General features: G+C 35.7%; 1 protein-coding gene across 1 annotated transcript; it reads right to left on the reverse strand.

The window, feature by feature from the left end:
* Nucleotides 1-4,650: 4,650 nt before the first annotated feature.
* Nucleotides 4,651-25,773, reverse strand: LOC140807501 (probable manganese-transporting ATPase PDR2). The gene is made up of 22 exons (XM_073164360.1): nt 25,619-25,773; nt 25,091-25,372; nt 23,853-23,942; nt 16,108-16,310; nt 15,606-15,678; nt 14,723-14,895; nt 14,461-14,632; nt 13,966-14,070; nt 13,718-13,828; nt 13,539-13,625; nt 13,248-13,430; nt 12,966-13,016; nt 12,766-12,891; nt 12,062-12,141; nt 10,864-10,972; nt 9,746-9,874; nt 8,446-8,511; nt 8,192-8,263; nt 7,279-7,430; nt 6,926-7,037; nt 6,724-6,840; nt 4,651-5,964 (listed from the first exon to the last, which is right to left on the reverse strand). Exons 2-22 carry the CDS (start codon nt 25,337-25,339, stop codon nt 4,867-4,869), a joined length of 3,558 nt encoding a protein of 1,185 aa, XP_073020461.1. The 5' UTR covers nt 25,340-25,372; nt 25,619-25,773; the 3' UTR covers nt 4,651-4,866.
* Between the last annotated feature and the right edge of the window lie 565 nt (nt 25,774-26,338).

Raw genomic sequence — 26,338 nt, forward strand, 5'->3', positions numbered from 1 at the left:
ATAATCATTTCATTAATACATTTTTATTTTTAAATTTAAAATTAATTACTTTGATATTTACATTGACATCAAATTCACAGAAAATCACTATCATAAATACATGTTTATTTTTTGTTTGTTTTTCATCTATTCATTTAATAATAATCATTAATATATTTTTATTTTTAAATTTAAAATTAATTACTTTAATATTTACATTGACATCAAATTCACATAAAAGCACTATCATAAATACATATTTATTTTTTTTTGTTTTTTTCATCTATTAATTTAATAATAATCATTAATATATTTTTATTTTTAAATTTAAAATTATTTACTTTAATATTTACATTGACATCAAATTCACATAAAATCACTATGATAATGTTATAAATTTAAATAAATTGTTAATATTACGAACATTAAGGTAATAATGGGAAAACAAATAGAGATGAGTGTGATTGAATAAAATTAAATTATTAATAAATATTAACGTCATATAAAACATTTTTTTCCTATTTAGAAGGTAGATATATATAGATTACTTATATATCAACAAAAATATGTGATTGAGAGAAAATGTTTGTATGTAAGTGATTTCATTGCAAACATTTAAGTTATTTAATCAATTTTCAATATATGATGCTAAATACATATTACTAAATAATATATTATCTATTAATTAATCTATTAAATATATGACTTTCATTTGTGAGCTTACTATTATATTATTTTTTTGTTTTACAATTTGTCATGTTAATGGTGTTATTTAAGTCATTTTTTATCTTAGTTTAATAAGATCATTAATAGTGTATTTAACTCAATCAAACAAATTATTATTTTAAATTTAATTTTTATTAGTTAAATTTATATATTGCCGTCAAATAATAATAGGAAGACAAAGGGAGATGAGTCGGACTGAATAAAAATAAATTATTAATAAATATTAATGTCATACAAAATTTCTTTCTGTCGTTTAGAATAAAAATATTTTCAAACTCTTTATGTGTCAATAGAGATATGTGATTGAGAGAAATGTTTGCCTGTAAGTGATTTCAAACACTGTTTTTAAGTTATTTAGTCAATTTTTTTATAAATGCTGCTAAATAAATATTACTAAATAATATGCTCCATTTGATTATTTTGTGTTCTTGCAATGAGAGGAGTTTTTTTACCCTAGCGTTACATGTTTGATTGTTATATGTCATTTGTATTGATCATGTAATTGTGTTTGAATTGTTTATATGATTTGTTTGTTTGCACAAAGAAAAGAGAAACAAAATCAAATATCCAACAAAAATGTTTATTTTTCAATTTTTTATTGTTGAGATATTTTTTTAATTTTTAAACACATAATGCATCTTTTCTGTTTGCTTAGATTACTTAGTTTGAAGTGACTTACAAAATACTAAAAAAATTGAAACATTTCTTCATTTTTACCTTATGTATCAGAATATCAAGAGATAATATTTTTTATTTATAGGGCCAAATATATTTCCAAACTTCTGTCTATAAATCAATATTTAATTTTTTACGATATTATTATATTCTCTAATCAATTTTTTTTACTTAGATTGATAGAAGGCATTTTAAATTGAGTTTTTATGTTCTTGCTTATATTATTTTTGTAATATTATTTATTATGAAAATAATAGGTGAACTACAAAATTTGGTCGGTCTAAGAGTCCTCTGATGAACGACAAATATGGATAAATTATTAAAATATATAATATCCAGTAGATTTTTGGAATGCGATTTTGTTCTAATTCAATGATTATGCATTATTCTAAATTTTAATTATATCACAAGTTAACGCATGTTTTGTTGTTGCTAGATATATTTTGTCAATAGTATAATATTTTTCTATGGTTTAAGAAAAATTGTGTGACTTTGTATTATATTTTTACGGCTGCTTTTCTAAATGGTTTTATTATGATTTCAAGTCACCATTTTTCATTTGTGTTTTTTTTAAAGAAGTGGAATGAATAGCTATAAAACGATGACATTAATAAGGCGTCTTCTCTTTATTTGAAAAAAAATATTGGAAAATTTATACAAATTGTGAATAATATGAGTTAATATTTAATTGGAGAGTGATTTATGCTTTTTATTGCTCGTATATACTTCAATTTCTTTGTTATTGTACTAAATAAATTATTTTTAAACTTTGAGTTATCAATTTTTTTCTTATCGAGGTTCTTTGCGTTATGATTTTTTTATACGTTTTGGTTAGTATTGTTGGCGACAATTGGTTAGTTTATATAAAAATAAGTATGAGAGTATACCAATCAAAGCCACATATTCTGGGTCTTCTGTTGTACGAAGAGAATAATAAATGATTTATGTGAATTATATAATTTCTTGGTTTTTCATACATATAGTCTACGAAATGCGTCAAATTTCGAACAAAAATGTTAAGACAAACATAGTGGATGAAAAAAAAGAGACATGTTGCACCATAGTGGTCGAACCATGGTGCTTGAGCTGCTATGCGGTTTAAAAGATTTGAGTTGCACCACTACTACTAGCTATAGCTTTTGGTAAAGCGGCAAGCGCTCGGTCCTACAATTGGTATCAGAGTCAAGATCACGGGTTCGATTCTCATTAATTGCAAGGAGTTCAATTCTTGGGAGGAAGATTGTTGGGTGCAATAATTGTCCCTGCTTGGTAAAGCGGCCGAACCGTGGTGTTGGAGCAGATGTGAGGTTTAAAAGATTTGATTTGCACCATTACTACTAGCTATAACTTTTGGTAAAACGGCAAGCGCTCGGTCCTACATATTATGTCCTAATTTCTGTATGATATAATTCAAGCACATTTTTTTTTACAGATATTTGAAATTAGGTCCAACTAAGTAACATGAAACATATACATATATATTAAATCATATTTAAAGCAAAATGTTAAGATCAAGAATGATTCAGATTTAAATTTCAACGAAGCACAATGAAGAAGAAAATTAAGAATTGTATGTGTATGTTAAGTGTTATGTAATGATTATGTTGCTACTTCATGGTTGTGCGACATATGTATGTCATATAAAATGTTAATATTTTTCAATAAAATAGTTTTTCAAAAAGAAAAAATTCTTCATTCAGAAAAAGAAATACATGAAAAACAACTTGTGCATAATTCTCATTCTATTTATAATGATATGAGAACAATTCTAAAACTTTATTGACACAATATAATAGATCAATTCTGTGCATTTTATTGAGACATTAACCCAGTTTCACTTTATTTCCTCCAATATTATCTCGATATATTTCGAGGTGACTACGAGATTGTTTTTGTCTCTTTTTTAGTCAAAGTGTCTAACCAGCTAATTCATAACATATATGATGGTAGCATATAAAAATCCTCGTCAAATAAATTCACTTAGCCAAATATTGAAATTCAAATAAAATTCTACAATATTTCATCAAATTAATTTTGACTATCATAAAATGCTCATGAAATCTAAGTGATTATATTATTAGATGAGATATTGAATAAGACAAATACTTTGACATATATTTGAATGATATCTCATATGCATATCTTAATTACATTATTCGTATATCTTCTCAATATTTTTAAAATACAATAATTAATTTTGTATATCGTTCCACAAGATATAAAATATTATAAAACAAAATATAAACTCGATATAAGAAAATTTGTTTTGTTTCAATGAATAATATAATATTATGTTCTAAACGCAACAAATGATATTGAAACTATATCATCCTCATGACATGATGCACGCAATCATTATTTCAAAGCTTCCAAAAAATGACGATCAAGATGATTTTCTTGAATTGCGTCAAATTAAATGAGAACACAATTCTAGGATATAGCCATTTGAAGAGATTTCAAGTATTTTTCTCACAGTGATTGAGAAATAGTTGTTAAAAATTTGTTAACCTTATAGCTATATGTTGTAATATCGATACTAAATATATAAAAATGATATCACAAATATCACAATATTTGAAGAAGGTGCAACACTATTCATTGGTTATGTTGTTGAAAAATATATATGTTATACGTACTTTTAGTCACAAGTAAAAATTTATCACGAGTAAAAGCATTTTTTCTTAGGAGTTATAGTTGATGATTTTCAAAAACTGAAAAATCATTTAACAACAAAAAAATATTCGGAAAAATAAGATTATCAGATAGAAACAATGTAGAAAACCGAAAAAATGTCGTGATAAAGAAGCAAATTATGAGCATGTCAGATCCCGGATAAAGATTGTAAATAACATAAAAGATGTTAAAGACGATCAGATACTTGCTGAGCATACCAAAATAGTTATATACGTATTATAACAAACTACGACAAAGGGTTGTTGAGTTGTCAAAATCAACCAAGAAGCATATTGGAAAGTGTGTCGAGTGGATAAGTTAATTTCTCTGATTCATATACCGTCTATGGTCATGATTTTTTTATTTTATATGGCTTGGTTTGTTTCAGTTGAAAAATATTATTTGCCATGTTTTAATTCAAATAAATATTTTCAAAATTTCGTACATATATTTTCAGTAGTTTAGGTTTTTACGTGCAACGCACGTGCATTTTTCTAGTATATAATAAAATATATCCAGAATTTTCTCGACTTACAATTTATCTTCCATATCCATCAAAATGGCAGGTTTGTCATAATTCATTTTAGTAGCCAAAACTTAAACTCGGTGGTGAATAGTTTACCATAAAATAAACCCAATCAATGGAAAATCGAGGACCTCGATCCCATGGCCAATGTAAATACAAGCCTCAAAGAAAATTCGATCAAAAACTTCCCGAGATTTGAAGTTATACAATCAAAAAAGGAACCAACGTTAATAGACTTCCGTAAGATATTGCCAAACAAGGCACAAACATTCCAAAGCTGTGTTAACTTAGAGGTTCTTCTTTTTGTCAATCACTGTAACCTGCCGTTGCTTTTTCCTCCAGGCCGGCATCTTACCGGGGAACGCCCATCTCAATAACCTTTCCCACGTGTAACAAACTAAAAATGCAAGAAAAGCCCAGGTTAGCAGCTTATTTCTTAATGATTTTGGCAGAGGGACTAACTTTAACCAGTCGTTCAAGTCCCTGAATAAATCAGAGGCAATTACTACAAAGAAGACAACTGCGGCCCCAAGGGCGTATAAAAACGGCTTGTTTTCAGATATGCTCTTGTTGAAAGGATGGCCCATGTAGTTCACAGCAAATGTTGCCACCTGCAACATCATTCCCACCATGTAAGAAACTGTGTTCACGAGATTGGGATGGAACTCTGAGTCGGGTTCGATACATTCATCTGGCATGTACTTCTCTGCCTCTTTCACTGATGAAATCAAGAAGAAAATGTGAACAGCAAACTGCCCGAGGAGGGAGAGGAATACATAGTAGCAGAAGATATTCGGATGAGGGCGCTCAGCAGAAAGGGTAGGAAGTGGGGAAGCATGCGAAATGAAGAGAAAAAAGGCGGCTGTGAAGACCCCACTGATCGTGGCTTGGACATCACCCAATTTCACACCATCCAGGTACATAACGCTCAATACATAGGCAGTAGCGAGGCAGTTCAGTCCAAGTATCTTGAACATTTGGAGCGTAGTGACAAGAGTACTACGACCCTGGCGAATTATGTCAGTGGTAGGGGCAACTGAAGCATGCTTGGCAGTAAAAGGTGATGCCATTGAGGCATCCCCAAGCTTAACAACAGGGGCAGATCGACCATCACCTCCTTCTTCATTTAGCTCGTTCATTATTTTCTTCAGTTTTTTCCGCTGAATCTCGGCAGCTGTCAGATGCCGATTAGCAGCTTGGTTGCCAGTTGCTTCCAACTTCGATATTGCCCGGCTCTTTGAAGCATTTTCTCCATTTTCAATGGTGGACTTGGACTTTTTAGATTTGTCAGACTTAGCAATTTCATTTTTGGACGATGCTTCAGAAGCAGACTTCTCCTTTTGAGTCGGAGGTACTGCATTAAGCAGAGCCACTCCCACGTGTGCCTGTAAAAAACATCATTACGGCATCAAATTTGTTCTCATTTCTACTGCATAATTCAGCTAGAAGGGAAGCATCATCACTCTGTAGTTACCCTATAATCCTAATTTAACCCAAAACAACAAACACAAAACTGCCTAAATTTGATTGTTACCCTATAATCCTACAAACTCCAAGTCATTTATCGAGAATCAAGATAGTCGCCTACAAACTGGGAGAGAGATTAGTTTGAGAAGGCATTCTTGAAAGAAACTTGGAGCAAGTTTCCTGTTTGACCTTTAACCAATATTTTTTTAATACTACCTCTGACCTAATTATGTATAGATATTAGTGAAAACTTTAATTCCATTCAATCCACCTCGTTCTTTGCCAACAATTGCATCTGACTGAAAAAAAAAAACCCTTCTTAACCTATCCTTGTTTTATACTTGCTAGTCACAAGTAATTGAAATCATATATCCACATCATGAATTTTTTTGTGCTCCAAAACTATGAAACAGAGAGAAGCTGAAAAATGTCTGCTTCATAGGAGAGTCGTACAAGGATATACCCTTGGCCATGGGATCGAAAACATGTGGTTAAGCAATCAGTGACATGGCCAAACTTATCTTCAAGCCATTGGCATTAAAAATTTGTAGATGACAGACATTGCTGGTGATGCCTACCATTTCTTCAAGAAAGAAATGATCCGCTGAGTGGTAGCAATCATAGAAAATAAACGGACAAAGTTTTATTCATTCACACAACTTCTGATCATTTTATACCTGCTTCAGAGCTCCAACATCATTGGTTCCATCACCACACATCAGGGTAACCCTTCCTACTGATCTAAAAGTCGTAATGATGAGTTCCTTTTGCTCAGGAGCTACCCGGGCAAACACCTGATGCATGTGAAACAAAGTTCAAGACAAACACAAAGGAGGAGGGGGAAGAGAAATGTTTGATGTGGGTGCCATGAGCAGCTACCTTAACGTATGGAATGACTTTCAAGATTGAAGAAGTTTGTTGAAGCATTTCAATGCAGTCACCACCAATGCAAAGATCATGAGCCTCAGATAGAGCTTCAACCTCATTCTCCCTGTTAAAAGAGTTAGAGAAGAAACGACTGAAACTATGGAACAAAAAGAAGAGCAACTGGGCAAACTTCTCAGCATTGTCAGAAGTACGAGATTAAACTACATAACAAAAGGCACAAGCATCAATAAGATAGGAAATTTAGCTAGTTTATCAGAGCTAAAAAGGAATTAGAACACAACAGGGGAAAAAAGAGAATCAGATCCAGGTAAGCTTGAAATTCTTCACAAAAAAAGTATTCATGCCTGTAAGCAATAATTTGCGTCTCATCTGGAGAAACCCATTCATATCCTTCAATACTTTTTGCACGGCCAAGTATTAGGGCTGGTTTTGAGATAATATTAACTTGTCCAGCAACATGGCAAGCTGTCAAAGCTTGATCTCCAGTAATCATCACCTGAAAAATAAACCAGAAAAAAACATTAACAAATTCTAATTGGTGCTATTTTCATAATTTTACAAATAGTCCCTGTTAAACTTCTAGTATATGTGGATGGAAATAGATCAGCCAAAGTAATCTGTTATCCAAAACCTGAAGATATTATTATTTCAGCTAAATCCAGTAGAATTTAAGAAAAATAAATTCCTCAGCAGGCTCAATTGTGACCTTTTATTTTCAAGTATCATTCAAAAAACAAAAATGTTATAGAATGTTTTTGTTTTACTATTTATTATTTCATTTCTCTTCCCAAGTAAGAATCTTCGCCCTCAATCAGGTGGCCAAAGTATGCCACAATTAATAGGACTACAACTGAATAGAAGGAAACAAGCAATTCCCAGGTCCTTGGCCTCCAAGATAAACATGGTTATTAAATGGAGCCTCCACAATTTACAGTAATTGGAATGGTTTGCAGCAGAATTTTAACTGACATTTGTATTTCAAGTAGAGACCATTAAACTGATACATGACAAAAAATTGCAAGTGAAGTTATGGATTTGTTGTGGTTGATTTGGCATACAAGACAAGCACATAAGACGTAATTTCCCATTGACACATTCCAGAAAACAGTCATCAGGCAGAACTTCATTAAAGCTTATGCTGCCCAGAAAAATTGCATACTCACCACCATCATCAAACTTAAGTTCAAGTGTTAATTAAATCAAGAACAGTTGTAATATAACTTCTCTGCAGTTAGAATAAGAAACAAAACTGCTCACCAAATCATGTGAAGAACTTTTTAATTCAGACAGCACTGAGGCTGAATCTCCACGGATAGGGCAATTAAAAACCTGATTTGCCAACGTAGGCATAGCACAGACAAACAAAAAACATTAAACAAAGACATCCGCAAAAAGTGAAGAACAAAGTAATGAAGTTTTCTAAAATTTTATACATAAAGCATATACGAGTATTGTTTTCTTTTGGGGCAAATGGTTGCGAGGATAAAAAAAGTATAATGACAATTGATTACCGCAAAACCGGCGAAGGTAAGATCACTTTCTACCACGTCTCGTTCCAAGCTTCTTGCTTCACTAACCTTCAAACAAGTATGATATTTAGCAAAAACTTAAATAAGAAAGAACCAAAAAAAATCTCGTGGGGAAATATTAAGCACGTATAATAAGAAAATACCACAGCCAACCAACTTGCACGTGAAGACTATAGTGTGAAAAGGAGTGAATATCTATAGTTTAGCACTTATATTACAAGACAAATGCACATGAACTGCACTTGGAAGTAGGGATGACAATGAGTTGGGTTCGGTTAGACTAGTCAGACAATTATATTCGCAATATTTTTTGAGAGAATAATATTTACCTTAATGAAAATCAAATGGGCAGGTATTTGCAAGACCAGTTAACCGACCCATACCCATCCGTGTACAAAAGTAGAATACCCATTGCCCGAACCATATTCATTTAACATTACCCAAACCTGACCCAAACAGGTTTGTTCGGGTCGGGTACCCGCTCTACCCGTACCTATTGTCATCCCTACTTGGAAGCCTTCTTATTGATATCAAATATAGAACCAATTCCTAGCTTTTGCGAATCAAATAATCAAAATGTTCAAATATTGGCAACTGTAAATTGATACTCAAATTAATTTCTGAATGTAATTTTCAAACTGAATACACAAACTTCCATAAAACAAATTTTCAGGCAGGCAGCAGTAGTTTTATCAGTAATCTACACTTAAATTAATGAAAAACCCTTACTAACTTGCATGCAAGGGTTAATTCAGTCATAAATAACATGGATGGTTCAGGCACAACCAGTCACTTAGATTCTTTTGCAAGAAACATTAATGAAACCACCAGTACTTAGATTCTTTTGCAAGAAACATTAATGAAACCACCAGTACTGTATCCTTGCAATGCATCTACTATCAGGTGTTTGTATCATAGTTATCGACTCATCAACAAAACAAAAAATTCCAATATGATCATTATACCCTTTCACATCTGACACACGCTATACAACAAATATTGGTTAGCATGCACCTACATCACAAAGCTTGCATCAAAAATAGGCATACAAGACTGCTATTAACAAGGGCAGAGTTCATACATAATTCATTTTTACAAAAATACTCCGACACAAGAGGAGACCATCGATCAGTTTTTATCCTAAAAACAGGGCCCAATTCAGAAGTGGAGAAACCATGAAGGAAGATAGAAATTCCCAATTTGCGTGAAAACATTTATTTGCAAGCAAGAACAAATCTTATTTTCAGAAATACAGTGATTATTTAAAAAACTGAATTCTTACTGTCATATCTGGAAGAGTTTTATATGCCAAAGCCAAAACACGAGATCCTTGTCGTGTGTGTTTCTTGTAGGTCTTAACATACGATTCTGGCACATCAACAAGTCTTTCTTGAATGGTTTCAGGGGCACCCTGAAATTGTCATTGGATGGAAAATTTTACATATTCTATAAATAAAAATAAAAAGTATACGAACAAGCCAACAGGGGTAAAAGTAAAAAAAATGATGGTCACCCATGACTGTTTTTGGGGGCTAAACAAAAGGGACACATACAATAGCACCTTATTAATTGAATTATCGGATGAATCTGAATTTCACTTAGATAAAGTATACTGAAAGATAGTTTACAGAATCAAAGTAAAAAAAAAGATTTTTCATTAATTTCATATAATTTTAAAGGCTGGATCTAAGAGAAAAGTACAAGGCTATTTTATTCCCATCAGAAAAGTTTTATTTAACTTGAACGCTTAGCAAGATCTCAGATACAAATTTTTTTTTGTGATATTGGTCTACACGTGTATAACCTGATTACTTTTCTAACAAGATTTGAGGTGTTATAAGCACGGCACCAGCAGTTTTAAGGCCGTTATTACACCAAATCCCAGAACCCCCTCAGCACTGCTCAAAGTTATGTCCCAGAAAATACAAAGAAAATCAGGCTCAAGGACTTCATTCGTCCCGAATGCTGTTCAGCTGCCAGGTTTCATACAAGAAACAAAAAATGAAAAGATCAGGCTCCAAAGTTTCATGAACCTAAATGTAGTAACAATTTTCTTGAATGGTTTTCTTCTAATTCAAATGGGACACGATAAATGATATGCAAATACTAATTGGTTTGGAATTGATTAGATGTTGCTACATGGCCCACATCCAAGTTTAGATGGTTGGTAATGGAGATGAAAGTCTTCAACATGGGAAAGCATCTATTCTCTTATACATGCTAGCATTTCGCCTTAGCATTTCCTGTTTTGCAAGAGTCCCTAAGTGAAAACTCAACCTAATGCATATGGATATGCAATTTCATGCAGGGATAGGCAATTTCAACTCCAAATTTATTGGTTAGTCTGAAAGCTGTAAGATTAATAATGTCCAAATTATACTCTTTCAACATATACCATACCTTCACAAAAGAAACAAATTGCTCCTGAACACGAACAACAACTGCCATTCTTTTTAGATAAGATGCAAAGTGGTGCCTTTGTACAATCTGGACAGCATTGCCACCTCCCCTGTAATGTTTTCAAACCACATAATCATATAAAGTAGATAAATGAGTCCATGCAATATTTTTTTGCAGATTTTATAATCATAGGAAACATACACATGCAACACATATCCATTCCCCATGTATGAAACATTTATCCAGAGAAAATTTTACACAATAAATCAAAAGACCTTTGATTGACAAAGAATAACGTAGAAGTAGGGAATATCTGAATTTCCATCATTAAATCAAAAGCAAGAACTTTCACAAACCGTGAGCTACTTAATCAACGATAATAATGGCATCTTATATAAGTTCACATCCTACGAGGTAACAACTATCCAGCCAACCCTTGGTATTTTAATTATTCCCATTCAATCCAAAGAAGCGTCTCATTTCACGACCACTGAAAAGCAAAGAAATTTCAACACTCACCCACGTAGAATACAGATACTGTAAAGAGAATGTTTTTCACATATCACTATATCACAGAAAATCATATTTTATAACAAAAATTTGAAGCACGAGTTCCAGTAACATTAATATAATTTCAACGCCATGAAAGACATCGGGAATGATTCTCCTATCTATCTAAACACAGTGCTCAAGTTTTTTCCAATACTAGGTTCAAATCAATTTGGTGCAATAAGATGACAGCTTCCACTAATACACACTTAGATCTCACCCACTTAACAAAGAAAACCCAAACTTGATGTCTACTCGTGGAGAGCCAAGGTATATCTGATAATTTGCAATCTTGAAAATACACATAAAAATCACAAAGGATAATGAATATACAGAAGAATTGAAAAAAAAGTATCAAATTCCAACTACCACCCTCGTGAAATATTGGAAAAGTATAAAATCCGTTCCGCTAAATTAAAGGTCTTTTACAGCCATGTGTTTGAAAAAAATAGCACATTTACCTCATTTGCTGGGGATTTTACGCCTGATTTTTAAAATAGCAAGGTTTTAAAAGACGATTAATTTCATACAAGTGCTTGTGTTTTTTAGATTTTCACATAGGTGCTGCTAGATGCTATTTGCCCCAAAAATTTATTACTAGTAATTTTTTTTTGGAAAATCAATTATCAATTAAAACAACTTAGCGTACTTTTTTGGAGTGGCCTTTTCATCTGATTTGTAGGTCCACTCAATTCCTTTCAGTGCTGCCTTCTCAAGAGGATCACCAACCTACATCCAATTGATAAAAATGTCACCATACGATACAGGGTTCAGCAAGATGGCAAGGACAAGCTTGAATTCTTTAAACCAGGGATAAGTAATATGGGTTCAGACCAATATTATAAAGCTGGTAGGCCAGAATCAAATGCTTAACGTCAAGTAGACCAAGAAAGCAAATTCTTCGAAGTTCTAACAGATTTTTCCCTTTCTTTGTCCCCTTAAGAAACACTTTGCTTTCTTGCAAAATAAGTGATGATTATTAATCGACTCCTTTGAATCCCCTCTCAAAGAGGGACACCACATTTTTCCTGTACTCTTGTGAGCATGGGTGGGTTCAAAAAACTAACTCAATCGAACATATTCTATCCATTTAGACATAAATGGTAATAGCTGAAAAATCTCTCTTGTCTGGAATTTCTACCCCTACTTTCTTCCACTCGAATCTCCATACATCCGCAGAAAATAATTGAAGTTGTGAATATTTTTAACAAAAGTTATAAATATCTTTACACTGAAGATTTAACTACAGGGCAAATTATGCAAATTACACTAACACAATAATATATAAATCAATAATGATTATATCAATCAAAACATCACAAGGTAGTAAAGTAGCAAGACACGGTATTCTACCAGTTTATTGTCCACAAATACCAAAGCATGGCAAGAAGCAAGTATTTCCAGAGTGCGATCAGACACTTTAGACATTTCAGTTATTAAGTCTTCACTGTCTATCAAACCACCAACTCCTGAAAACTCCTGGAGATAAAAAAATTATTTAAAAGGATAGGGATCAAACAACAAGTAGGTGCATTGACCTTGAGCTGCCTAACCATGTCATCAGATGTTAGCGTCCCAGTCTTGTCAAAACAGCACATATCAACCTGCAGAAGGGAAACAACAAACTGTGCTGAAGACTGACAATATAGAAAAGCAAATGGAATATCTTATCCACAAGAATTAAACACAAACATCAAGAGAGTTACTAACAAAAAGACCAGCATACAGTTTATTAGTTCAATCAGACAATTAAAAGAACCACTTCAAAATACACCATCTTCGTCAAGAGGAATTTAACAATGTATATCCAACAAGATCGAACATTAAAATCTCACCTTTCCAGCAAATGGGATTCTAAACGGTTCTGTGCAGTATATCCCAAGTCGTGCTAGTGCAATTAATGAAGTATTAACAGCAATTGAAAGCTCCATAGGCAGTTCAGGTGGGATCACAGAAGTAATAATTAATGAACAACTCAGAAGAAGCTTGTATCTACTCCTTGTTGGATCCTCAAGCCCCTATACACGAGCTCCATTTGATCATCCAACCAGAGCAATAATCTCAATTATAACATGTCCAGATATAATAATCTGGTAGAACAGGGTCTCTATAGAAATCTGTTGTACCTTCTTAAGAACATATCCAGCAGCTATCAAAGCAAATACCACTAAGAACAAAATAAAGAACCCGCTTTCCCAGCTATTTGCTGTAACCTACAGCATAAAATTATAAAACATAAAGCATGTACAAACAATAGATTAGGTCAAGACATTCAGAGAGCACCAATGAGATTTCAAATCCTTACCCTCTCAGTAGAAAATAATATCGTGCGCATTAGCTTCCCTTGACTTGTTTCAAATCCAGTTCTGAGAACAACTGCCAAGCAGCCACCATCAGGGGCTTTCAAATGAAATGTCTGTCCCAAGAAGACAAAAAGAAAGAACCAACTGTAAAGATTTAGGCTCCTGGAATGTTAACAGCAAGCCAAGCAGTATTTCAAATTTTTTTTCTTATTTATTTTAGGGGATTGGGGGTTTCTTTGCGTGTGGGAACCTTGTCTGCTGTATGCTGTAATATTTTTGTGCCACCAAAAAGAACATGTGCTTTATCTCGTCTAGCTGATAGTTTCTCATTCATTCCTCTACCCATTACTGAAACCTGAAAAGTATATACGTTGGTTCATTAATATGAACAATTAAGAAGTGAATAAAGAATGTAAAAGCTAAACAAGGACAATCTATGTAAATTTAATACTAGATGATCATTGCTGGCTCCAAACTCTCGCCCAACTACATAGATGCCACTCTTGAGAACAAGAGCAGAATTTTAAAAAATTCTTAGTTCCATCCAAACAATTTTCATGTGGGCAATAGTCCCACATATTACTTTTAAGAGTGCATTCCACCAACTCCTACGGCCCCATTGCAAAATACTCAGAAATAATTATCATATTACAAGTGCTGTGGATAATTACAGATTTTTAGGAATATTAAGAAATAAAAAAAAACGAAAAAGATCAAAGAAACTAATAAAACCTCACGTCCTCACCTTCCATTGGGGAGTAGACTCCCCTGTTAGAATAGCTTCATTTACAATAGCACTTCCAGCTAAAATTAGCATGTCTGCAGGTACCGACTTGTCTTCTCCATTCGTACCAGTTGAGCGCCCAATAGACACAACATCCCCAGGTAGCAGTTCTGTCCCAGAGAGTTTAACCCACCTAATTATCAAAAGTAAAGAAATTCCAGCATTTACATAACGCATAGTAAAATAACGAAGGAGCAAATAATTTTTTATTTGAGTGACGTACTTCCCACACCGATAAACCATCAAAATCTGAGTATCCACTTTCACTCGTCTAAGCTCAGTCAGGGTCTTCAAACGGCTTTTTGCCATTGTTGACTCAAACATAAACAGCATGAAGAGAGTGAACAAACTGTAGTACCAATATTCATCTAAACACCATAGACCCACACAGAAAACCTAAAAATGCAATTAATGATGCCATATATTAGAAAAACACTCAGTAAGTAGTAATGGTTACGTTAAAGTTCAAAAAGAAGTATTTCACAACTCAAAAGAACAAGAGGAATCAAGATTGTATCATATTGAATCAATGTTGTAATGGCGGGAGGCGGTGGCGGCGGTTGGATTTTTTTATATGTAATTATATATAATCATGCAATGTAATTATAGATAATCATATTTTTTTATGAAATATATGTAATTAAATAATGTTTATGCATAAAAAAAGTTTAATACAATATAATACAATCTAGACAAAGTGCAAATAAATTTATAAATGCAAACTAAAAACAAAATTAAAGTGGTGACTAATGATGGCGGCTGCTAGAGACAATTTGAGGCAGGTGGTGGCTGATGATGATGGACACTTGAAACCAAAAGTAAATAAAAAATAGACTACATATGTTTTTATATCTAGGGTTTTTAAATTGATTGACTTTGACAGGTTTTTAAAATTATTTGACTTTAACAGTTGACTAGGATTTTAAAATCGTTGACCGCCTCGGCCGTCTGCTCGCCCGCCCGCTTCCGTCACTTGCTCGCCGGCTAGATAGCCTCAGACCTCCAATAGAGACCGCCTTAGACAAAGACAAGGCAGTCGAGGACCGACTAGAAGCTCAACCGCCATTTAGAACATGTCGAATTAAAATTTTAAAATAATAACAAACCTGAAATACAAAAAATGGCTCCATGCATTGCTCCTTCATCAATTTCTGGAAAGTGGGTTGAGGATATTCGAATCTGCATTCAGTGTATATTTTAAAACAGAACAAATATAAACGATATGCATGTGATATATATTAGAAAGCAATAACACCATACTAATAAATTAACATGATGTGCAATGTCCCCAGTAATTTTAGACATTGTCGTGATATCCATATCTGATGATTATATGCACTGTGAGACACCATCTTTAACCTCATGAATGGTGGCACAAGAAACTCTTAAGATAATCTAAAATTAGAAACATCATGCACACAGTTCTTTGAAATCCAAGCGGTCTGTTACTATTGTAAGCATTGAAACATAATGCTTCAAAATTTCTGTAAAATTTCAGCATATTGAATTGAAGCAAAAGAGGAAATTCCAAATTAAATTTTGACATCATGAGTTCTCACAGCAAAAAAACAAGTCCAACTTGATTGAACATAAATGGAAGCAACTTACACATTCCTTCCCCATTTCTCGGTGGCGGCCAAAACTTTAGCTTCAGTTCCATAGCCAGTATTTTTGAGATAATACCCCATTGTTTCCTTGGAAGGATAAGGAAGTTTAGAAAAAGTATTTTTCTCATTTGAGTAAATAAACCGCTGCTTCCTAAAGTCAAAGTAGATCTCTTCCATATCAACAGATGGAGAAGAAGCTGCCATCTAAAGAACATAAATTATTGATTAGATTTAGGTGGAAAGGACAATAAAACTTTTGCATGACTGCTGATTTTCTATAAAAGGTTTTTTTTAATAGGAAACAATACTTTTATATAATAATAAGATGATTTTACATAAAAAGCGGATGAGTGATCCGCGGATTCAAAGACACTAATACACTCTCGTCAAGACATTACAAACTTCCAATCCCTAACTACATCTGAGATAGCCAGATGACTGAACCCTGTGATCTTAGTTGTCGACGCTGGAACCCTGAATTTGAGCATCTCCCATACTTCATCGACAGAGGCAGACGAGTCGTTGAATATTTTTTTTTTTTGATAGGAAACTATGAATTTATTAGATTAATATTAGTTGAGATTACAATTCCCGTGGATGAGCAATCCACAGTCCAACCACCGATTGACTAACTAGAACAAACTCATACGTACATAAAACACCAATCCCTAACTAAATCAGATAACAATAAATGTCGAAACACCGACACAGTAGTTGTCCATTTGGCAACCCTGAATCTTAATTTCTCCCATAGTTCGTCGATCGAGTCTCCTTTGTCGTTGAAAATTCTGTTATTGCGCTCTATCCATGTTGTCCAAAATGTGCAATGTACGATGATGTACCAGAAAGTCCTTTTTCCCCTTCCGTTGAGTAAACCGTTTTCCATTACGAACAAATCTCTAGAAATTGCCGGGAAAACCCACTCGAATCTCAGGTGCTGCATAACCTTACTCCAGATTCCCCTCGTGAAAGAACAGTGTAGCAGCAGATGTTCTTGATCCTCCTCACTTTGCTTGCATAAGCAGCACCATTGTGGACTTATAGAATTACTTGGTTGTCTCTTCTGTATCCTGTCACAAGTTTGCAATCTGCCGAGGGCCACTATCCAAGAGAAAACCTTTACCTTTTGTGGGATCGGTACTTTCCATATGTTAGTGAAATAAGGGAATGACAAAGTATTAGGACTGTTAAAGAAAGAATAGTACAGAGAACTGACAGAAAAGACGCCCGATGAATCCCCTAACCAAACCCTGACATCGACAGAACCCACACTCAAAGAAGCTGACTCTAAGAGACCTACAAGGGAAGTGAACTCACTCAACTCAACATCATTCAACCCTCTTCTAAACCTCAAATCCCACTGGAAAGATGAAGACCCCTGAGAATTAGTAACCGAATAAAATCGATCGATAGGTTTATTAGAAGAAACTGATAGAAGAAAAAGACGTGGAAACCGCTCTTTGAAAGACAACTCACCCAACCAACTATCTTCCCAAAATCTCAATAAGTTCCCTCCCTTGAGCACCGTGCCAATCAAGTGTTGACAAGACGAATGGGACCGAGAAATAAACTTCCAAGGGCTTCTGAAAGTGGAATTCCGCGCCTCCCTCAAATCCCAACCGTTATCCTCAAAACCATAAATGCTCCCTATAACTCTTTTCCACAACGAATCTTTTTCTACCGCACTTCTCCACCACCACTTTCCTAGCAATGATTTATTCCTCATTCGAACACTCCCCAAACCTAATCCTCCAAGCTCTTTCGGTTTGCACACTTGAGTCCAATTTACAACATGGCAATGAATCTCCCCGTCAGCACCGTCCCACAAAAAGTTCCTCATCAAAGTTTCCAAATGCTTTGCTACTCGCCGAGGGACCATGAATATTGACATGTAATAAGTAGGCAATGCGCTTAGGACGGCTTTAATCAACGTTAGTCGACCACCTCTAGATAAGAAAGCTTTTTTCCAATGTGCCAACTTAGTAGACATCTTCGCTACCACCGGTGCCCAAAATTCAGCCTTCATGGGATCACCTCCCAATGGTGCTCCAAGGTATATCATCGGCCACTTGTCTTTCTTGCAACCCACCACTTCCGCTAGGCTTTCAACCGCGTCATCAACTTGGTTCAAGCCCAATATTGAACTTTTTTCAAAGTTTACTTTCAGTCCCGATTTCGAGCAGAAGACTTTGAGTAGCTCAACAACATTCAACAACTGGCTCTCATTTTGGACGAGGAATAGAGTGTCATCGGCAAATTGAATGTGAGAAATTTCTACCTTGTTCTTCCCTACCTCAAGTCCTCTCACCACATTTGACACCTTAGCCTTGTCAATCAATCTTCCCAACCCATCAATCACTAAGTTGAACAAAAAAGGTGATAGAGGATCTCCTTGTCTGAGTCCCCTTTTGCCGTTGAACTTCCCCCGCGGTCGGCCGTTAATAAAGATTGAATATGACACATTTGAAACACAACCCCTGATCCACTTCCTCCACTTAACCCCAAACCCCTTCTTTTGTAGCACAAAATCTAGGAATCTCCAGTCGATGTTGTCATAAGCCTTCTCCAAATCCACTTTCATAATCCAACCTCTTTTCTTTTTCCTTCTGTATTCCTCCACCACTTCGTTCGCTATTAAACAACAGTCTGTTATCTGCCTGCCTCGAATGAAAGCACATTGATTTTCCGCCACTGTTTTGCTCATAACTTTCTTCAGTCTATTGGTCAACACCTTGGACAAAATCTTATACAAACTTGTGATTAGACTGATAGGCCTGAAGTCTTTAATCCTAGTTGCCTCTTTTTTCTTCGGGATCAAACAGATGTATGTTTCATTCGTTTTGCCATTGACAATTCCATTCTCGAAGAATTCAGCAAACACTTTGAGTAGGTCATTTTTAATTGATTCCCAGCACTTTTGGTAAAAAGCTAAGGTAAAGCCATCTGGCCCCGGAGATTTTTCACCCTCACAATCAAACACCGCTCCTTTGATTTCCTCCTCCGAGAAAGGCTGTTCCAACTGCTCGGCTTCCATCAAATTTATTGCCCTCCATTCAACCCCTTCTAGACCCGATCCATCCCCTTCCGATTCTTTATAAAGCTGCTTATAGTACCCAATGATCTCATTCTCAACTTGAACCTCGTCTGCAATCAAAGACCCATCGTCCAACTCTATTTTTTCTATTGTTGCTCGGTTCCTCCTGTTCTTCAAAAGAGAGTGGAAGAACTTAGAGTTTTGGTCCCCGTCTTTCAACCATTTTACTTTAGCCTTCTGGCTTACCATCTGCAATTTTCGAATAACCAATGTCTCCAACTCACATCTCACTTCTCTGCGGGTCTCATTAAGTTCTTGTGACCACACTCCTTCCGCCTCTCGCTCATCTAACCGAGTTACTCGATTCCGCAGTTCTGAAATTTTGTAGTCAATATTACCAAAAACTCTCTATTCCATTGCTGAACCTTATTTTTTATTTCTTTGAGTTTCAACATAAACTTGTACCCCTCCCATCCTTGAGTGCTCTCGCTGCCCCACCATTCCGCAACAGATTCTTTAAAGTTATTATGTGTGAGCCAAACGTTCTCGAATCTGAAAGGAGATGGCCCCCATTTCACCCGTGTTGTGTCGAAAACTATCGGGTGATGATCAGAAGTTATTCTCGGCAATGCTGTCTGTCTGAAATGAGGGAATATATCTTTCCACCCCCCGGAGATAAGGAACCTATCTAATCTACAGCAAATGGGATCAGCCCTGAAATTTGTCCAAGTGAACCTTGCGTTTAGCAGTGGGGGATCATGCAAACCCAATTCCTCGATCAAAGTATCAAAGCAATGCATACTCGTGGTGTAAGTGGTGCTGTTTGATTTTTCACTCAAGTTCCGGACGACGTTGAAATCTCCGCCGACACACCAATTATTCCCACAAATGGTGTGCAACCCTGCAATTTCATCCCACAATAATTCTCTTTTCCGTGGGCTGCAAGGACCGTAGATAGCTGACAACCACCATTTAATTCCTTCTTGCCACTGTATTTGCACCGAAACAGAAAAATTCCCAAAAAGATTGTCGCAAACTTGAACCACTCGGGGATCCCACATGACTAGAATACCTCCTGATCGTCCTTCCGCTGGTAGACTGACCCAATCCACAAATCTGGATTTCCATAAACTTGCCACAAATCGGCGATCTACTCCAATCTTCTTAGTCTCTAACACCACCACAATATCGGGACTTTCCTTTCGAATAACCATACGCACTAACTCCCTTCTTCTCGCCGACCCTCCCCCTCTGATATTCCAGGAACAAATCTTCATAAACAACGACGTGAACCCCTCGAAGATGATCCATTCTCATAATTAATCCCACATGACAACCTAACCAACTCTCTGCTCAATTTACCCGCTGATTTACTCATTCCGAAAACATCAGTTGTGACAGTGCCCAAGTCCGGAAGATTTGTCACAACTTTTAATTGCGGCAACCTTTCACCACCCATGTTGGCGTATCCCTCGGTACCCTGCTTGATCATTGAACTTGATTGGCCCTCTCTCCCCTCCCCCAATTTCCCAGTAGACAACCCCAACGCACAGAAAGAAGAGGGAAAAAGAGAATTGAGAGTGAAGGAATGATTAAAACCCGAAGATTGAAAACATGAAAGTACCTTGCCCACTAAGGGTTTTGTATTCTCGAGGATAGATGGCCCCTGGAGGAGCTCTACTTTTTCATCTTGAGAGAACAGCCCTTTGATGTCCGAACCGTCTGCTTCATAATTGGTAGTTGAATCCGATTGAGAGGATACATGACTGGCCGAATCAGTGAGCTCGAATTCGTCATCCAGTATATCGTCTTCTGAATCGGTTTGGATTTTTTCTTCGAAATCTTCGAGTTGGACGTCCCTTGTAATGCTAGGTCCGTCCCTGTTCAGCTTATTTGCTTGGATTTGTCCCTCGTCCACGTAGGAAGCATGATCTTCTTTGTTGGCTGGTGTATCTTTTCTGCGATAAATTTGTCGATAAGAATGCAGAACCGAATTATGACCATTATCAGTGTTCCTAGGACCCAAGTCTTCGTCTGCTCTGTTGGATAGAGAGTGGATAGGAGATCTTCTGAAATCGTCGATATGTTTTGGTGAGATGTTTTGTAAGATTTTTCCCACCTTCCTGCCCTGAGTGTGAGGTGCTGGTAATAATACGACTGGCTCTCCTTCGTCTTCTTTGGCCTTCTGCTGATTGCCCAGCCTTTCTTCGAACATTACATTGTAGGTGATTTGAGGCTTGTCTGTTATCTCCATGTTCCTGCATGTAGGTGAATTCCCCGATCCTGCCATCTTCCTCTTACCATTTACCACAATTTGAGCATATGTCTGCTTTGCGTAGATCTCGTAAGCCTCGCTGTCGAAAGTTTGAGTGCTAATTCTGATTTCTGTGATAACCCCGTTGAGAGGAATTGAAAGACTGTTTCTGATGAACCCATCCCTGTTTCCTTTGACCTTAATCTTTGCCGCCCCAAGGTCTCGGAGACGTCTTGTATCAATGCTAACCTCCAGTAGACCCCCGCAAAGGGACCCGATCGCTTTGAAGTTATCCAGCGTCCATAAGTTCCAAGGTAACCCCGAAACCTTAATCCAGCTATTACAGCACTTGATGACTGAATCTGCTGCGTTGATATCTGGCCTCCATTCCGCAAAATCTAAAGCCACTCCATAATCGAAGAATCCTCTTCTCAATTTGATGTAATGCGAGAGTTCCTTTGAATCTTGTGGCCACCAAACCGCTTTGTTAGCTTGAAACGGATGCACTTCGATCCTTCTTTTGACGTCTTTCCCTAGTACCATTTCCACTTGGGACCACAGTACGTTGACCCTGCCTTTAGTGATGATGATGGCTCCATTCCAGTCTCTCTCCGAAATTTGCCAATCGCTGACCTCCGAAACCTTGGTTGCTTCTTGACTGAGATTTCTGTCTTCCTTCTGAACCGTCTTCTGTGTAGCTTTGTCTCTGTTGATAGCTTTACCATACACTTTTGGTTCTTGAACCAATATCTGTGACTTCCCAGACAGTAATTTGATGAGGATATCCGATATCCTCATCCACCCTAAAGCCTTTAGACCACTTGGTACAATGATGTTCTGCTTCTTCCCTGTTGAACTGTATCTTGATATCTCTAAAAACCGGCCTCTTCTGTTAACAAAACGCTGGGCAATGATAGTTGCACTTCTGCCCCTAAACCGGTTAAAATCCACGCTTGACTGTGGCTCGAGAATGAGAAGTCTGAGTATAGAGCTGACCCATCTGGATTCCTCGCGATCTAAGACCAAAATATAGCTAGCATTCCTTGTTCTTTCACACCAACGAATCATCGAGCCTCCATACACCAGTTGTAGGGAGAACGATTTAAACTCAATCTTCACCATTTCCTCTCTCACCGTAGTCTTAACAGACTGTGACATCATTCCACCAGCTAAGACGACGAGATAGTGGTACTCCGATCCAGAAGGCCGCGAACCAGGGAACCCACAAACGAGAAGGCGGAAAAGGTGAGAAGGTTAGAAAAGTGAAAGGATGACAACCGTCGACGGCCAATGGCCGGCGCCGGTAGTCAAGGGAAGTACGATCGAGGAATTAAGGATTGAAGGTAGTGAAGAGGGAGCAGAGAAGGGAAGCGAAGGAAAGAGGTTTGATAGAGGGAAAGAGCATTTCAAAAAATTCTCACTCTAGGGTTTTTTTTCTGTGTAAAAGTTATATTTCGTTGAATATTCTGTTATTTCTCTCAAGCCATAATGTCCAGAACGTGAAATGAACGATCAGATACAAACTAAATAAAGATCACTATTCAAGTGAACAAACAAACCAATGAACACGACACCCATTTGATGACAAGTTTGAAGTGGTGATTTTTTAGAAGGTAAATTGCAGTATAACGATGATGATAATGATGATGATGATGAGAGAGAACAAATGACGTGACTGAAGATACTTATTGTATGGTCTAACATAGCCATGCCCTGCAATGTATGCAGAGGAGTCAATTTAACACCTATCATGTGTCAGTGTGTGTTGTCATACTTATTGATACAGCATGATCCCTTCTCGCGGACACATCAATTGGTTCTTTTTGAATGTTACAGAAAAAGGAAAGATATCGCATTACAATAACCATTCAAAGTTTTATAATCAATTAAAGAATTTAATAAACAGAATTGTCACCGCTTACAAGCACCCAAAAACTGTAGGCTCTAATTTTATCATTCAAAAATTTTCCCAACAATAGAAAACACAAAAAATTTAAATTATATAATTGAACAAATGATTCTTAATACAAAATATCTAACTTTAATCAGAGTTTAGTCAAGTTTAGAAAGCCAGAGAAAAGAAATTGCAAGTGCCTTCATTTTCCAGGCACATGCGTCCATTACATTTTATTTGCATGCAGACATATTAGCATATATTGAATCTTCTATGTTAGCATATATTGAAACTTGCTGCCAGCTCATTTAAGTACATATTTGTTTAATATAGAGCCCTTTTACAAAGTAAGGTGAGAAAAACATGAGTTATAACAAAGCCAATTAATATGGTGTAACTGATCTGGTATATAGAAAGTATAGCTTGAGAATTATCAAATACTATCTATTGAGAGTCTAGGTAATAAGGAGCAACATGGTGAAAAAAAGTTAAAATAAAAAATGGCTTCCAGTCCTGCAAGAGCATTCAAAACAGTTGTTGTGAAAGTGAGGAGAGTAGTCCAACCTTCTGACAATGAAGGGTCACCACTTCTTTGGAGCCAGAAAATTTAGCTGGAGTAATTTTGCAAGCATCGGCATGATGAATGTCCTTAACCTGCCATAGAAGCAGTCATAAACCTACTATTCAAACATACTGAGTCATTAAGTTAAAGCACGATAAAACAGCTTCAACCAACAGTACTATACAAGTCAATATGACAGAAAATGGAGATGCACGTTATAGTATAGATGTTTATGAAACATGTTAATCCAAACTAAGGCCTTTGGAATCCCATTTTTGATATGCAATTCTATGAAGCAAGTTACCAAAAAAACTGAAGTTCAAAGTCATTTAACCGGAAACAATTAAGAATGTGTGTTAGAAAAATTACAGAAACATTGGCAAATTAACGAATTTGTACAATGCAGTCATCTGGTATCAGAAATGGTATGCACTACCTTATAAACTAATCTAGGAAAATTTCCAAACACCAAATAGATTGGGAACATGGATGTTAATTTATATCTAAATTGTTGCAGCATGTGAGTTTTACAAAAATTACCTGAAGACCGGCCAATATACCAGACCTCGCTTTTGAAATTTAATCGTCCTTTAGGACATGAAATTAAGCAGATCATCTGCACCTTTCTAATTGTAGGTGAGGATTAAATACCTAATATTAATCTCTTGCCCAACCGTATGCAAATATAACTAAACAAAACAATGTAACCAAAAGTTTACTCATATACTTTAAAATTATATTAATTTGAGATTCAAGCAGTTTATATATATACAGCTGAGTCTTATCAGTAACCACCAGAACTCCCCCAATAGGAACCACATTCGAATTTGTTAGAACTTTCTGCTTTCATATTCACAACTAAAAATGGAAAGATCCCTGCTAGTAGATATTTTGAATATTGGAATATACACCAAGTAATTAAACACTAGCACGTCAGCTAGCACAACTAAAAGCTTCTTTTTTCATTATCTGACCTTTGCCTCACTATTCCACCCTCTGAAGAACTCCGTGCCAATCCAAACAATTCCAATCAACCATATGTACAGCGAATAAAATTTTTTAAGAACAAACAACCATAATAAACCATTTACATATCCCCGAGAAAGTACTTGCCAACTCTCAACCACTTTTCTCTAATGGATGAAACGAAATCTAGCGACAGGGACAATTTAAAAGAGAGCTGAAACAGGGAGAATGTCAGTGGACCAAGCAAAAATGTGTTGGAGCGCACAAAACGTACCTTAGAGTACTGAACAAAGCATTTGAAATCCACGGACCAACCCGTGAACAAGAATACAAGAATATGAAATGCTCCAATGCAGCCCAAAACTATCGAAGCATCCCCAAAATCCAAGCTTGGGACCACAGCTAAAGGCCACACGCCATAAAGAACTGCAAATGGCCACAAATCCAATCGCCACGCCCAGTGCCTTCTTCGCAGCAAATCAACAGTATCCACCACTTTTCCGCCAACATGAAACCTTGACATCGCGATTCTTCCGTTGCTTCTACTCCAAATTTTCTATAATTTCAAAAGACATACAAAATCAAAGAATTAACCAATAGAAACTATTCATGAGATTTTGTCTTCAGTATATTATTTGGAAAAATTCCTGCACTCGTTGCAACTTTGCATCTTCACCTTCACTTTTTTCTTACAATACATACTTTACGCTTTCGTAACGAGAACAACAAAGCAACACATTGATTCGAAGACAAAATAACTCGTGGGAAAAAATTCCTAAGACAGAAGAAGGAATCAGCGAACCTGTTGCTAGAGGAGAGCGGAGGGCTCCGCGTTTCGAGGATGATTGATCGAGCAGCCCTAGAGGAGGTCTTCCACTGAGTGGTGGTGTTATTGGAAGCTGAGGTATCTTTATATGAACTAACTAAAGCAAAATAAAAATTAATTTTCATTAAAATGATTCCAAAAATGAAAACTTTATTTTTGGCCAAATAATGAAAATTCTGCATATTTTCGCCTTTCGGTAGCACAGTCGAACCCGGCCAAGGGATATTTGAGGAAATAGACCTGATCAAACTTTGTTTTAAAAAAATAATCTCATTATAAATGAGGCTATTTTTTTAAAACAAAGTTTGACCAATGTTACAAAACAAAACAACCCCGCTGGCCAGCAGGTGGGAGTGGACAGGCAAGGACCTCTGCAGCCCATATTAGATCGAACGGATCACCTTACATGTTTATTTTATGTAACTAACTCGTTTTAAAACTTTATACTTGATATTCATCGTCACGTTAAAATCATAAACAACTCATTTCAATTTCTCATTGAATTCATTATATGTATTACCGTAAGATTTTTTAAAAAAACACCGCTGTATTAACAGATATTGATCTTTGTTTTTGGTTATCGACCCAGATATTCATATAAAATTGGTAAAAAATGTGAATTATTTATATATGTAAAACAAATAGAGTTCAAAATTTTATTTCACAATTATATTGTTATGAAGTTAATTAGAGAAT

Source organism: Primulina eburnea, chromosome 12, assembly GCF_022965805.1.
Source record: "Primulina eburnea isolate SZY01 chromosome 12, ASM2296580v1, whole genome shotgun sequence".
In the NCBI taxonomy this organism is placed as follows: domain Eukaryota; kingdom Viridiplantae; phylum Streptophyta; class Magnoliopsida; order Lamiales; family Gesneriaceae; genus Primulina; species Primulina eburnea.

Excerpts from the sequence above, each read along its gene's own strand:
- LOC140807501 (XM_073164360.1), bottom strand. The coding sequence starts at position 25,339 with ATGTCAAGGTTTCATGTTGGCGGAAAAGTGGTGGATACTGTTGATTTG. Across the intron at positions 13,829-13,965 it reads TACAGCATACAGCAGACAAG|ACATTTCATTTGAAAGCCCC; the intron begins GTTCCCACACGC and ends TTCTTGGGACAG. Across the intron at positions 9,875-10,863 it reads AATTTGTTTCTTTTGTGAAG|GGTGCCCCTGAAACCATTCA; the intron begins GTATGGTATATG and ends TGACAATTTCAG.